Source organism: Mesoplodon densirostris, chromosome 15 (assembly GCF_025265405.1).
Source record: "Mesoplodon densirostris isolate mMesDen1 chromosome 15, mMesDen1 primary haplotype, whole genome shotgun sequence".
NCBI lineage: Eukaryota > Metazoa > Chordata > Mammalia > Artiodactyla > Ziphiidae > Mesoplodon > Mesoplodon densirostris.
The window spans coordinates 43,161,596-43,177,581 of NC_082675.1; the positions used below are offsets into that span (position 1 = coordinate 43,161,596).

Sequence of the window (15,986 nt, forward strand, 5' to 3'; positions counted from 1 at the left end):
GGAGGGGTGTCCTGGGGCGCAAAGTAAATTGTCTTCTTGGAAACTCCTTTAGAAAAGGCTGGGTGGCGGGACTCCCCTGGTGGCGCAGTGGTTAAGACTCCACATTTCCAGTGCAGGGGGCCCGGGTTCGATCCCTGGTCAGGGAACTAGATCCCACATGCGTGCCGCCACTAAGAGTTCATATGCCGCAACTGAGAGCTCATATGCCGCAACTAAGGAGCCCACTTGCCGCAACTAAGGAGCCCACCTGCCGCAGCTAAGACCCAGCCCAACCAAATAAATAAATAAAATTTTAAAAATAGAAGAAGAAATGGGTGAGTGGGGCGTGGGAGGGGAGTTCTCATCAGCGTGGTGTACGCGCCCATTTAGAAACCACTCTCCCCGTTCATACCCTTTTCCTATTTGCTTATCTGCCTTGAGCGTTCATAACGTCCACTGCTCTTCATTTTTTCTTTCAAACAAGGCTATCTTTCTGTACTTCTGCCAACTGTTCTAAATATACTGCCCTACTGATAAGAGTCTCTCTTTTTTTTTTCTCCAGTTCATAAGTTGGGCCAACTATAAAATTCTAAGACTTGATAAGAAAGTGTGTTTTAGAAGAAGAGAACAGAAGAAAGGTCAGGGGTAGAAATCATCATCCTGTGTTTACTACGCTGAGAAACGCGAAGCTCTCAGAGGAGTGAAATATCACAGAACTCCATCCAATCTCAGTGACACTTTCACACGTACTCGGCTAAGCTCTGGATCAAACCCTGACTCGTAGGAGATTTACGGTCATGTCCCAGAGCTGCCTCCATAACAGGTGGCCCACATGATGCTTTCATGTCCTATCCCCCACCCCGGCGAGGCTGCACTGCTAAGCTGGTCAAAGGAAAAACAGTTAGATCATCAAATACATGCACTCTGGAGCGTGACTTTGCGGCTTTTTGAATTACCTTGATTCGGGGTATTTGGTGAGGGTGGCCAGGCTGCTGGTGTACATGTGGCCGCCCACGTCGATGTGGACGGGTGCGTTGGATTTTGTGAGTTGTGCTGGAGTAGGAATGCCTTGGTTGTTCAGTGGAGATGCAGGAGATCTAGTGATCAGAGGTCTTGACATATTGGGCCGACTGTCCTATAGAGAGATAAGCAAGTTTAGACACGTCTTCTTTTGTGGAGAGAAAGGAAACCCATACATCCTACAGAAGAAGCCAGTGAGTAGTGTTGATATTCGTTTGGCAATAAAATCTGGAAGATCAGCAAGCTCTCGCTTTTGTTGTAATGAATATCAAAAAGCCCCCCAAATCTGTAACAAAGAAAAGGAAAACTTCCCATGCTCAGAATCAAGGAGCTGAGCTAATGTTCATTTCATATCATCCCACACACTGTGATGGCTTATTTTACTAATGAATTCTCGCCTTTAAAAACTGGTTAATGGCATGTGGAGAACTACTATTCATTCCAAATGAAAAGATAACACTTAAAACAGTCCACTCTAAATAAAATACATATGCTTTATCCTTCTCTTGGAAAACGTCCTGACTGCTGTGGGCTCGGGACAAATTCAGACCTCCAGCACTTGGGTCCTGCAGAATGTTTTCTTCAATTTCTATCTTCCAAATCAGGAAAAAGAGGACATGACTGGTCTAGACACCAGCTCACAAACTCACAGCAACCTTGCAAATAGGCACCAGAAGTTCATCAGTCAACAGATAGAAAAAAAAAAAAAAATCAACCCACACTATACCCATCTGGTTCCTGCTTCTCTCCCTATAAGGCTATGGGGCTGGGGACACTTTGAAAAGAATGTCCCCTCCAGTGATTAAGTATGTGCTTGGGAGCCATGAGCAAGCTGCTCTTCTGCATGCTGGGTTCATGGAAGAGATCAAGGTCCCAAGGCTGGGCTGAGGCAGATGTTCGTGTACAATGTGCCGCCCCACAGGCAAAGGTACCACGGGAGCAAACGGAGCATCACGTGACGGCAGCGAGGGCGTGCTAAAGAAACTATACTCTTGAGAAAATAAAATATGACATCCTTTCCATGGATACAATATAAATATTTCAAACACTATTCAGACATGGTTGATTGCTTTTAAATTAGAGCCCAAACCACAGACAAGTCAAGTCAGGTCTCTGGCACTCAATGAAGGCGGTCAAATATTTAGAATCTGCGATTGAGGAATAAGCTAAAATAGCGCTTATGTCTGAATTCTGCTAGGCGGACGCCACAAGGTTACTCGTAGATTTATAATTTAGCCAGAGATTGTTTGCAAACATGCAAACAATGTGTGGTAGCGCCCGTGATAAGGCATAATAAAGGGATTTTGAGAAATGCCTTTGATGGAGATTACAAACGGGAAGTCATCTAGTTTTTGTGCATAAAGCCCAGCATGATGAAATATAAATTTGCAAAACATCCTAGATTTTATGATCTGAAACAGCTTTAGGAGATACCTGGGGCACAACTGTTAGACTAGTTAGCATTAACCACATGTCCAGGCAAGACTGGGAACGCACGTGCTTTCTGAAACTCCGCATCTACTGTGAACGGGGTGGTGATTGGGCCTTTACACAAAATGTTGACCATCTGTGTGGTGCTTTTCTCCAGGTTGAATTAAACAGAGCTCAGGAACAGTCATAGAAAAAAGAGCTAATGTTTTATTTCTTAAATTGGGTGGTGGGTTCGTGGATGTTCACTGTGTTATTCTTTATACATTCCTGTATATTTTTAACAATGCAAAATAGATACTAAAAAACACAAGGGGGGCTTCCCTGGTGGCACAATGGCTGAGAGTCCGCCTGCCGATGCAGGGGACGCAGGTTCGTGCCCCGGTCCGGGAAGATCCCACATGCCACGGAGCGGCTGGGCCCGTGAGCCATGGCCGCTGAGCCTGCGCGTCCGGAGCCTGTGCTCCGCAACGGGAGAGGCCACAGCAGTGAGAGGCCCGCGTACCGCAAAAACAAAAAAACAAAAAAAAACCACAAGGGATGTTTGTAACACAGAGAGAAAAGTGAAAGAGGTACTGGATGGGGAAAAAACTAAAAAACAAGGACACAATTGGTAGGAAATATAAAAGAGTTAAGGCTGGGAAATATTCAAAGTAGCATTTTAAAATTTGGGTGTCAGAAAATGCATTTTTCCTTTAAAAATACAATCATATAACCTCGACTTTTAAGAGCTACGTACTACCTGACTTCCTTTTAGAAAATGATTTCTTGGCTAAACACACACACACACACACACACACACACACACACACACACACACACACACACACACATCCCCGTCTCGGTTACAATTCAGTCCATCACAGCACTGCATCATCTGTAATAGTTTTTCAGTTGGACACATTCTAGATCCTGCCTCTCGGTGCTCGGGCGAAAATGAACAGTTTTGCAGGGTTAATACTGTAGTTAGACTGTGACCTCACTCAGCACAGCTCTAACTCTGTGAGGTCTACGGAGAAGGAGGAAAAAGTGAAAGCATAACTGATCGGTTGAAGGATTCCTGATTTCTCAGAATATATACCATGTGCACTGAAAATCGTGGATGTACAGATATTGCTAAATTTAAAATTAAACCAGTGTTTCCTCAGCTGGGGGACGAGGGGTAGTGGGGGGATTAACCCTTAAGGGCAAGGAGGAAGTTTCCTAATGGCTTGGCTCGGGCAGACTAGTAAGACTTCTGTAAAATTGAAGTATAGTTGATTTACAATGTTGTGCTAGTTTCAGGTGTACAGCAAAGTGATTCAGTTATTTATATGTATATATACACACACACACACACTTTTTCAGATTTTTTTCCCTTATAGGTTATTACAAACTATTAAGTATAGTTCCCTGTGCTATACAGTAGGTCCTTGTTGGTTCTAGTAAGACATGTCGTGTTATAATTGGTCCTTGGTGAGCCTTCCTATGTCTTCTCTGAGGCTCTCTCTTCCCATCCTGGGAGCTTTCTGTGTTCTGTATTTGCCGTTAGTTAGATCATTTCTAAAGCATTAACTGCTATTAGCTAATGGAGTTAAGGGTTTCCACTCAGTATTTTCTGCACTGATGCAGGCTGAAAGAATGCATAGGCTGGGGTGGGGGAGCATATTTGGGCCGGGTGGTCTTGGCGCTTGTAGGAGACCCTCGGATCTATTGCATCAACTCCAGATGCTTCAGCGACACAACTCTGGCCACCTCCTCCCCTCACCAGTGACCGGAACTGAGACTTTCTCTTTTTTATCTATAGATGTTGAGGTCCCGGATGGGATGCCTGAGCCTACAGAAGCCACTTCCCTACCAGCCTAAGGATGAAGCCAATGTCCAGGATGGCTGATCTGGGTCCTCCCTGGCACTGCTGAGACACCAAATCAACCAACTCTGAGCCTCCAATCTCTTGATTTCCTGATACTTGGGAAAATAAGTTCATCTTTAAAGCTGGTCTGAGTTGGGATTTCTGCTACTGATCCTGATTCCTGCCCTTCCTGGATACAGCCGCCTCCCCAAGAGGTCATTCGGCTTGGTGAGACTTGGCCTGTGATGCCAAGAACAGCTGCCTGCTGCCAGATGCAGCAGAATTTTCTATCATATTATCACCATTCTTTAACTACACTTTCCCATTTTTAATTGCTCGCCCAGCACCATCTCAGTTTGTATATGTCTTTTAGCATCTCACTTTTGAGATGTTTTTGCGACAAAAACCATGAACTTTAACCAGAGAGAGTGCAAGCGTCTTGGATGTGCCATCATCACTGCTGGAGAAACAGCTCAGAGCACTGAGGTGTATTCGGAAGGGTGGCCAGACAGAAATGTGTTTCTGATAATCCCCCTTCTGGAACAGACTCCTCATCCGGGTGGTGGGCTGGGGGAAGGAACCCCACTCTAACATTAAGTTACTTGGTTATTGCCCCTTCCTTGTGCAGCCCACTGTTCCTTCCCTCCACAGTCCCAGGCAGTGTCCCTAGGGATGGACATACACCAGCGAACAGGACAGGCTGGTCCTGTTCAGTGGGAGAGAGAAGCCAGGGAACAGGTAGGGGAAGGCCAGCAGCTTACTGTGGCAGGGATACATAACCCCCAGTCTTGGGGGCTGGGAGGTGGGATGTGGAAGGCTCCCTGGAGAGAGTCTAAGCTGAGATCTGATGGATGAGAAGTCAACTCACATTGGGATGCAGGAAGGAGAGCACATGGTACATTCTAGAAATTAAAATTTCAGTACACTGTGAGAATTCTTCCACTTGTTTTCTTCCCAAGTATGGAGGGCAAGCGCAGGAAACAGAAGCTTGTAAGACAATGGTCTGAGGACCACAGAATTAAATGGTAACTTACAATGAAAACATAAGTAAACCCACCATAACATCCTTATGAAGGGAAAAGGGGAAGAGGAAGAGGAAGGAAGCTCATAGCCAGCTTTCTAAACAGCGCTGTCCAACAGAACTTTCTGCAAGAATGGAAACAATGTTCCATATTTGCACCATTTAGTAGGGTGGCCATGAACCTCATGTGGCTATTTGAGCCCCTGAAGTGGGGCTAGGGCGACTGAGGAACTAAATTTGTAATTTTAATTTATTTTAATCAATTTAAATTTTAAGGTAGGTAGGCCAAGTGTGGCTCGTGGCTGTCATATTGGACAGCAGAGTAAACCCTGCTTGAATTTTTCTTAATCTATGGACGCCCAAATCATGATAAACTTGAACTTATCACTCAGGGAGAAGCAGGGACATTTTAAAGTGAGTACAAATGGTCTATGACTGCCCCCCCCTCACAACACATGCATTTCCCTCTCCCCTTCTAACAGTATTTCTCCCTTTTAAACTGATTTTATGAAAATAAAAGAGATTAGTAACCACACAGTGGGGATGCTGCACACACATCTCTGGATCTCAGAGAGCCATCCCTGAGGCATAAAAGCACATCCCGGGGGGGCTTCCCTAGTGGCGCAGTGGTTGAGAGTCTGCCTGCCGATGCAGGGGACACGGGTTCATGTCCCGGTCCGGGAAGATCCCACATGCCGCGGAGCAGCTGGGCCCGTGAGCCATGGCCGTTGAGCCTGCGCGTCCGGAGCCTGTGCTCCGCAACGGGAGAGGCCACAACAGTGAGGGCCCGCGTAACGCAAAAAAAAAAAAAAAAGCACATCTCGAATGACTCCCTTCCCCCAAGGTGACAGACAGCAAAAGGAATCTGTGATGACAAAGCTCAGATCACTGGCCAGCTTTTCTGGGGGGCGGGGGGTAGCTGGCTAGGAGGGGATAAGAACAAGCCTTCTGGAGAGCTAGAAAAGTCCTGAATCTTAATCTGGGAGGTTAAACAGTTGTACACGTATGTATGCCTAAGATTTATTCACTTGACTCTTTTTTTTTTTTTCTGATGTGGACCATTTTTAAAGTCTTTATTGAGTTTGCTACAATATTGCTTCTGTTTTATGTTTTTGGTCTTTTGGTCAGGAGGCATGTGGGATCTTAGCTTCCTGACCAGGGATCGAACCCGTACCCCCTGCATTGGAAGGTGAAGTCTTAACCACTGGACCACCAGGGAAGTCCCCTATTCACTGGACTCTTACATTATACTTAAAAAGAAAATAAACCAAAAATAATCTTGGAAGAAACTCCTCCAATCAAAACACTTTCCTGTTCAGATGGTTACTCATTTAAATTTCTGTGAAATAGTCTTCTTTTAAAAGCCAAAAAGATTTTATTATTCCCTCTCGTAGGATTCACCAAATCTGACTCTAATACCCTGACATGAAACAGCACCTGAAATTCTATTTCTAATTCTTCTTTCCCTCATTTCTATCCTGTAGAGATTTTCCAGGCATGTTGATCAGTTTATGTTTAAAATTTCCATTTCCCAGCTGCTTTCAGTCTGCGGCTTCCTTGTAGCTTAATCATCCATCTCACCTCTCCAACAGAGCGGCAATGATTTTGGGGGAGGATAGTCCTTCAAGGGATTTGACTTCAGGCATCTTTCAAAAGAAGCTAATGAAAACTTTGCCTCCGAAATCTAACCTTGCTGTGTGCTGTTCAAACAGGAGCCCCAGGGGCACCGCCTAGAACAAATGAGCTAAAGTTTAAACTGAAAGTTTTAATGACTTTATTTGTTAAGAATGTATGCCCCTGTCTCATGTCACGTTTCACTAACAAGTAGGACTATATTACCTCTATCACTGGGAAAAGAAACAGGTTTCTTAGGGATACTTCCAGAAAAGCATGTCTATAGTAAAATATTTATCTATATTATTTGATATTATAATTCATAGCATTCAATACAGCAGCGAAGGAATTCGACACAAATGATAACTTTTCCACCTATTTCAGCCTGGGTTTAAAATACATGTATTTATATCACACATACTCTCACACACATACGCAAGTAGCTTCTAAATTATATGGAATGCATGGAGAATGGAGTGTTCTGATTGATTCTGTTTTCTGATAGTTGGCCAACCATTTAGGCCATGAGCCTGTAATCAAAGTGTCTTAGACCAGGATCCTGATTCCTAGGATGGAAATCTGTGGTTACCTTGGGAGGGTTAGTTTAGAGCTGACACAGTCCTGTTGGACTCACAGTAAAGGTTTTTTAGAGAGAAACATCTCTTCACTGACCATAGTTACTCAATCGGGTAGTAAGCCTCTCAACCATAACGCCAACACATTTTGTAAGGGCTCTCATTGTTCCTTCATTCAAGTAGTATTGATTGGGCTCCTACTATGTGTCAAACTTTATGGTCTCTTCTGACTTTAAATAGCAGAATTCCCCTGGAGAGAGAGAGAAAAATAAATCTTTTCTTGTAATTTCATATAGGTTAAAAAAAAACCAAACCAATCCCTAGCATTATTTCAAAATTGAAGATTGTTTCTGTCAATCTCTGAAGTCAGCAGAGAATTCGGCTGAAAAGTCTTCTGAACATCCAAATTTGATATCAAATCTTCCATTCACTTTATTCACAGGAACTCCCTTCAAACTCATAGAACCTGCTTACTCTTAATTCAGAGACGCATAACAAGTGTGGTCATTGGTTTTCTAGCCTATACAAGAATCATCCAAAATTAAGTCATCCCCAGATCAAACCCCAGACTAACTAAGATTGGAAAGTATATAATATATTGAAGAAAATTTTCTGCCCAAATATGATAAAGAAAAACTTTTTTAAAAGGTAAGACAACTTTCAAAAGTTTATATAGCTGGGGAAAAAAATCACCTACACAGAACACCTCAAGTGTACAGGAGAAAGAGCCCTGGTTTTTGGAATCTGAAGACCTGGTCTGAGTTCAGGTTCAGCCTTTGTGTCATCTTGGAGAAGTTACCAAGCCTATGGAACTCTAGTTTCCTCATCTGTAAGACAGGATGAATCTTCCCACTCCACAGAGAGATAAAGCTGACAGTGGGTGAGATGTTTGTGAAGGCATACAATACAGTGCACGGCATAGAGAAAGACAAAGGAAGTTTCTTTCCTTCTGCATGTGAAAAATGAAATCTAATACACCAGTACACCCGATGTACAGAGAAGATGTCTATGGATCCAGTGAGAAGTATAGAGAAGTTTTAAAGCAGTTGGGGAGGTAAGACCCATGGGTGAGAAAGACAGCGTTTTACACTGATAAAGTACTACATAGTGGGATACAGATAAATAAAAACAAAACAGGGGGGCTTCCCTGGTGGCGCAGTGGTTGAGATTCCGCCTGCCGATGCAGGGGACACGGGTTCGTGTCCCGGTCCGGGAAGGTCCCACATGCTGCGGAGCGGCTGGGCCCGTGAGCCATGGCCGCTGAGCCTGCACGTCCGGAGCCTGTGCTCCACAACGGTAGAGGCCACAACAGTGAGAGGCCCGCGTATCGCAAACAAAACAAAACAAAACAAAATAGGACAGAGCATAACAACATGTGAGCTACGTGCTTTGGACAAAGCCTATAAAAGGAAGTAGAGAATGAGATCATCACAGTAGGTTCATAAATGAAATGGCACTTGAGCTGTATTAATATTTTTTTCAGATCAAATATTAATTTCACAGATTTAAAAAAGACAGAAATCAAAAATAGGAGACTTCAAAGTTGTTTCAAAATGACTAGCAACTGTGTTAAATTAATCTGCAATTACTTCCTAATCTGAAAAAGCAAAATGGTATTCTTCTTGCCTTGGGCCAGGAGTAGGGGTTACTATTGTTTATCTATTTTAATGCACAATCTTTGCCAGATATGGAGCGAGTGCCCTCAATGTGCTTTTTTCCCCTCCAGTAATGAAGTACATATCCAAGGAGTTCCTGTATTAGATTATCAAGCTGGGACCATGAAAAGAACAACTATTTGCCAAGATTTCTCTGTTTTTTTTTTTCCCAAAAGCAAAGCGAATTTGTAAAAAGGGAACGTTTTGATAGAATTTTGCTGTGTTTATTATAGCTGGATTAAATTTTAAATTAGATTTCTTAGATATTTTTTAATGTACTTAAAACATCACAGAGTATTTTAAAATAGACATTGTATCTCAACTATGGATATTACTGGTTTTTAAAAATTAAAACATAGCATTAAAGCAAAAGCAGGCTCTGTCACAGTTCTATAAGGAAAGGCCATTTTTTGCAAAAATATGTGTATGTACCATGAAAAAATTTGAAATTAAATGCACCAAAATATTAGTAGGGGGCAGGACTGGGTGATGATGTTACAGGAAAATTTTGTTTTTTCTCTTGTGCTTTATGGTGTTGAACATTTATTACTTTCAAAATTAAAAAAAATATTATTTTAAAAAAGGAGAAAAACAGCACTATTTTGCTCAATCGAATCAATTAGTACATACTCTTGGCACACTGTTATATCTTACTTTCATAAGCAGCATTTTTTGGACATTTTTAAATGAAGGACTGAATGAAGAAATACCGAAATGGAACAGAACTTAGGGGTAATGCTTTATTTTCTTGCCAGGGAGGAAATGTGCAGAACAGAAAATTAAATGGGCCTCAGGTCACGGTAAGCTCATATTTAGCTGACACAAGTCTATTTAGTTTGATCCTGAAAGAAAGGGGCAGGGGCCTATAATTTCCACACTCTTGGGAGCTATCTGGTCATCTGTGCCCTCCCCCAGGTCCCCTCCATTCCTAGATCTAAAACCCAGCAAGATGATAAAAGCCGCACACGCACACCTCCTGTGTTTCCAGAAGTCAGTTCTGCACCTGCTTTCTTGGAAGGAAGATGCAGACGGCAGCAAAGGTTGACAGTGAAACAGTACCTGACACTCCGAGAGGGCCTAGTCTGAAACCAGAAACCTCTGCACAATGTTAAGTATTATCACCATTTCACAGAGAAGGAAGTTGACTCGGAGGTCAAGTGGCTTAGCCTATAATTATCTAGTAATGAATTTACTGTGATATTTTACATGCTAGCCATTGTGTACCAGGATAAGGTTACCACTCTCTACTACTAGACGATCCATGCCCTGGTTTTCACAAGAGAAGGGAGAGATTTGTGTTGCTCCATCCACATTCTTCCACTTGGTCTGTTTTGGGATGAAGACAACTGGCTGGAGAGTTTGAAGGATGGATGGTTAGTGGTCAGGCACAAGGCAGGAGCCAGCTGGTCTAGGAAGTGGACACCTTCGCCCCAGCCCCTGACTCTGTTTCCCAGGCACAGAAAATTGGCATTTCATTGATTGCTCTAACTGCTAGTCCTAGATGTTACCTACAGGACACATCTGCCTCTAAATAAACAATAAGCTTGACTTACTGTTTTCTTCGATGTGGTCATAAAAATTCCTTGTCCGGTAGAGTGTCAAAAGCTAAATGGGTGCCTTCTAACCTTAACTGAGTCCTTAGAAATCTCCTCTTAAGATGCCTATTTGCTTGACCTTTATGAGAAACACTCTTTCTTTTTTTCTGGCTGTGCCTTGTAGCATGCAGAACTTCCTTGAACAGGGATGGAGCCCGTGCCCCCTGCATTAGAAGCACGGAGTCTTAACCACTGGACCACGAGGGAAGCCCTGCTCGACCTTTATGCATTAAAAAATAAAAAATTAAGATACACGAATTTGTAAGTATGCTGACTTACTCTCATTTACATAATAGGTGTGTTCAAAAAGTTCATTTGCTCACTTGTTCATTCTCTGAGAAAATGTTGGCTCACTAATCTGTTTGGTGCCGGGCTAGGGTACTGTGGAAGTGAACAATTCAGGGAGTGAGAGTCTGATTTAGGAATAAACCATATACACAAGGAATTCCTGATGACAAGAGAGCCCCATGTAAAAAAAAAAAAAATCAAATTATATTTTAAATGTCCCGAGAACTACTTAAGCGAATCATTTGGAGGGCAAACAGTACTTTGGTACAGTAAGGAATGAATCACTCTTGGTTTTATGAGTCCAGAGTACATTATTTTTAAATAAAACATACGTGTTACTTAGTAATTCCACATTACAAGGATCATACTCCTAATTTTCGACCCAATTACCTTTTAAAAAGGAAACCAGTTGCAGTGTTTCTAACGGTGTTGACATCGACTGAAGTTTCTAAACTGAGAGATGTTTTCCTGACGATGTGACAGAGTGGAGGCCCAAGTTTTAGTCTGAGCTGTGTTACTGATGAGCAAATTATTTCATTTCTCACTTCAGTTTTCTCATTTGTAATAGATGCGATTGAACCAGCTGGTCTATAGTGTTTTTTTCAATCCTGATTTTTTAAAAATAATTCTATGATTTTTAAAAATATAAACCATAGAGATTCAAATGTTTTAAGAAAGTTAGCATCTTAGGAGGTCAGAATTGGAATTCAAAATTCTTTTGAAAGAAAGAAGAACTGGTCATGAAATGAAAGGCATTCCAAAACTATGAGGCCAAAAAAAGAAGAAGGAGAAGCCAACACAGGGAGATTTCTTAACAATCACAGCATTTTCTCTAGCTGATTAGGAAGATTAAATTTTCATCACTACTGCTTTTTATTTGCCTTCACTGACAGGAGGAAATGGCCAATAAAATATGGTGCTTAATGAGCAGAATGCCTACTTCAGAGATATTCTTTCCTTGGTGCAATATTTTACTGCAGTATTGTTTATATATTTATAAACAATACTGTTCTAAAATACTAGAGTGGTCTGAAAGCAGCTTATCTGAGATTCCCTTATAGAATAGAAAACATTTATTTGAGTGATAGAAAACAAATGCTTTTTAATAAAGTAAGAATCTCTTATAAGCAGAATCAGTGTCATCTTTTCAAAAAGACATATTGAATAATAAAAAAAATCTGGGCAATTGAGAGTAACAGTCTCAATGTTTCCACACTAGAACCAATGGGTGGCGTGTCATGTTGACAGGCATGCCAGGGGGCGAGTGGCTTGCCAAAAATGCTTCTCCCAGGTGACACCTCGTGCCAGGTGGAATATTTGTCCTCAGAAGATGGAGACGGATTCTGGCTGTTTGGGTCATCCTGATTCTTAGTTCCATGAGTCCCATCTGAGCTGCTAGTGGGAACTGGTATGAAGTAAGAGTGGAGGTGACTGTATGGATTGCTCTGGCTCTGCCCCTGATGATGTGGTTGAAGCCGGATCTGGCAGCAGCCAGCTGTGGCCAGTGACCCTGGGAGGCACAGCAGTGCCTGCAGCTGAACTGCTGGTCCTGGTATGAGAGTTGTTTCTTGGGAAATTTTAGAGGGGACATTGATTGATGAAACCTCCTGCTTAGGAGCAGATGGATGAGGAGATAGCACCGAAAGCACAGATTAAGAAGAAAGCGAATGAGCAGTAAAGGCAGCAGCAAGGCAGTCACCCTCCTCCGGATTTTATTGCAACAAGCTATTCCTTACAGTTTTCACACGATAAAGGACACTTCTGTGTTCTTGGAGAAGTATCTTAAAATAAATACCAACAAGAGTAAAAAAAACAAACTAACTTTTTAAAGATCAACCTGATGGGCAAGAAAAGTATGGTACAAAAATGGAAATGCATTAGAAAAAGAAATCATACCTGGAATTTACATAGTGCCTTATGCCTATGAAGCAGTTAACTTATGACATCCCAGAACTCCAAAGACCTTATGAACAATCACAACCCATAAGCCTCCAAAAGGTCCAGAGAGGAAGGAAGGAAGGCCGACACTGTCTTTTGCAAAGAAGAGAAACTGAAGCAGGAATATTCAGATGGCCCAATAGTTGCCCGAGGTCATAAAGAGTTAGTTGATTAAAAAGTCAGAAGCAAAATATTCCAGGATCTAAGCTCTTCCCGTCTCCCTCCCACATCACTGGCCTTTTCTCCCTTCCTGCCCCTGCTCCATCCTAGTCTCCTCATTTCTTCTTGGCCTCTGCTCTTGGGCTATTTTCTGTTCTTTTCCTGCTGCCCTAATGGCGACCGCTTTTCCCCTTAGACGACATTTCGTTACCCACCTCCTCACTCCCGCCACCCCCTCCGTTGCCATGGCATTACATAGTGTCTTGTGGTTAAATAACCATCTAATATACAAAATTAAACCGGGGCTTTTAAGACTACCAAAGGCACTCTTCTGCACGTTGCACTTCCTTAAGTGGAAATGCTCCAGTGCAGTGCTGCCTGCTGCTTGCAGGCAAACCAGAGGACAAGAAAGGATGGAAGAGGGGTAGGAAGGGAGAAAAGGCCAGTGATGTGGGAGGGAGACGGGAAGAGAGATTGATGAAAAGGAAAATGCCGGAGAGACAGGAAGAAAGAGACAGGAAGCAAAGTGTGTGTGTTTGGAGAGTGGGGTGAATCGGACTAGTTTCATCTCCTCATTTCCCAACCACCTGTCCACTTTTCTATTCAGGAGGTCAGTTTCTAAGGCCCGGCTGCTGACCCACAGGTCCTCTTATTTATTCCACAGAAGATCTTACTTGATCCGTCTAAGTGCGGAGCAGCGAGAGAGGTTTGCGGAGAGGGTTTGAAGCGTTCTCTAGGTCCTACGGTTTGCATTGGTCTCCTTCCTAACCAGTCTGAATGATCCCACTATGTATTGCTTCCTTCTGAAGATTGTGGAGATGAAGCCTAATTTTTAGAGAAACAAGTAGATAGATCCTTGACCCTGATGGAAAGCTGGCCCCATATATGAGCTTGGAGATCAACGGCTCCAGCCCGCAGGATGGAAGATCACAGGCATCAAATGAAAGCTTACAGCCACAATAAGAGTGAAATGAGGGGGGTAAGCACTGCCCAGTTACTTTTCCTACCATCTCCCCACAGTACTGAATGAAATGCTTTTTTATTTTTGCACACAGTAGAAAATGAATAAACAGTACTGATGATGATAAAGCAAGTCTATAAGGCTCCATAATTGAGGGCTCTGCTCGCCTTCCAGTAAATGACCTCAGTGATTTCTCCCTTTGGGCCGTGGCCCCAAACACTTTTGGATTTGTTATTTACCCATCCTATCATCCATCAAATAAAAAAGAAAAGACAAATCTCACCATCCCATGGTGTTAATAGGCATAAATGTCAATTAAGGAAAAATTAAACACTAATGAGGCGATAGGGATTCTGTGGAAATAAAGTAAACGCATACTTCCCAAGACAGAAGCTCGATGCTGCCATACCGCACAATAAAAACACCGGCGCCCGGGGTGGGGGGAACCTCGGGGGTTAGCAGTCCACATTCGGAGAAGCAGGGCATGAGGAGTCTTGGTATTGCTGAGGTTTACATAAAATGACAAGGTGGCCAGCTCTGTGGGGGTGATTCTGGGTTCCTGCAGCTCCGATGTACAGACTCAGGGTCGGTGGGGCTGGACAAGAGTAGAGAGTCAAACGCCACCAAGTCCCAGTCCAGGGTGAAGCGTTCCACAAATGAGATGTACTCAAAGTCACCCCTGGAAATCAACCAGGCTACAGGTTCTGCGGGGACCGGAACAGTGTTTTGTTGACAGTCTCCAGCACACAGCCTGGCATTTATCAGGCACTAATAACCATTTGATGAATAATTTAATACTGAATTCCAGGAGGGGCTGGGAAATGTGGGAGCACCATGGCTGCGCTAACCATTGAAGGGACTGGAAACCACTTTAGTATAGAGAATAGAAGCAGAAGGGGAAACAAAAAATGAACCTGGGGCTGGAACAGGCAGAACGCTTCAAGCAACGTAATAGAGCAACATAGAGCCGCACGTTATTTAAACACAGACACTATGAGAAATGTTACGAATAACTTAGGTGAACGTTTATTCGGTAATAGAATAACATTTTCAAATGAAGTAAAATATTTCACAGTATAATCTTATGAATTGCCAGCTATTCTTTCTAAATTCTATTTAGTAAAATATTACTAACACATCAGCAATGGTGCACAGAGGCAGAATGGAATGGAGGTCTCCAGGGCCAGAGCGCTGGGCTTCCATCCTAGTTCCATCGCGTGCCTGCTGTGCGATTTAACCACTCTCTGCCTCAGTTTCCCCATCTTTAACAAGGTAATAATAATGCTTTTTGTGATTATTGTGAAAAATCAATAATTCATGTATAAGAGTAGACAGTTATGAAAAGCACTTACCTAGTGCCTGGAATATAACCTTTAACAAAAGTAAGCTTTTTTTTTTTTTTTTCTTTTTGTGGCAGCACCTCGCAGCTTGTGGGATCTTAGTTCCCTGACCAGGGTTCAAACCTGTGTCCCCTGCAGTGGAAGCATGGAGTCCTGACCACCGGACCGCCAGGGAAGTCCACAAGTAAACTATTATTTTTAATGATGGTTTTAAAGATTTTCCAAATGATGTTATTTCTAAAGGATTTAATGATTATTTTAAGAGATACTTACAAAATACCTGTCTACACATATGTCGCTCATACAACCTTTCTCATTCCCTCTGTTTAGTGGTTCTGAACTTGCTGTGAGGTCCCAGCTTACATTATACTGCATAGTATGCAGTACTATCCAAATACCCAGAAACTTAAACTTTACAAGTATTATCTTTTCTGCTAAGAGAATATACTCTAACTGATACACATAGTGTATATTGATGAACTTCTGATATTATTAACTGACAAGAATAGTAAGCAGTAAAAATTCATTTTTTTCCTGCTTTTAGTTTATTTTTCATTACTTTATTACTTTTATTACTTTATT

The 15,986-nt window shown here is 42.5% G+C and overlaps 1 protein-coding gene across 3 annotated transcripts in view; it reads right to left on the bottom strand.

Annotated features, from left to right (window-relative positions):
• The window catches only part of KCTD1 (potassium channel tetramerization domain containing 1), an 89,865-nt gene that overhangs the window by 44,224 nt on the left and 29,655 nt on the right, over positions 1-15,986 (bottom strand). For 2 of the 3 annotated variants that reach the window (XM_060119338.1, XM_060119336.1), the window contains exon 2: positions 936-1,114. In XM_060119338.1, the coding sequence (XP_059975321.1) occupies positions 936-1,099 (164 nt within the window). In that variant the 5' untranslated portion in view covers positions 1,100-1,114. Of the gene's footprint in view, positions 1-935; positions 1,115-7,565; positions 7,719-15,986 lie in introns of all 3 variants that reach the window. The other variant, XM_060119337.1, reaches the window with a different exon arrangement.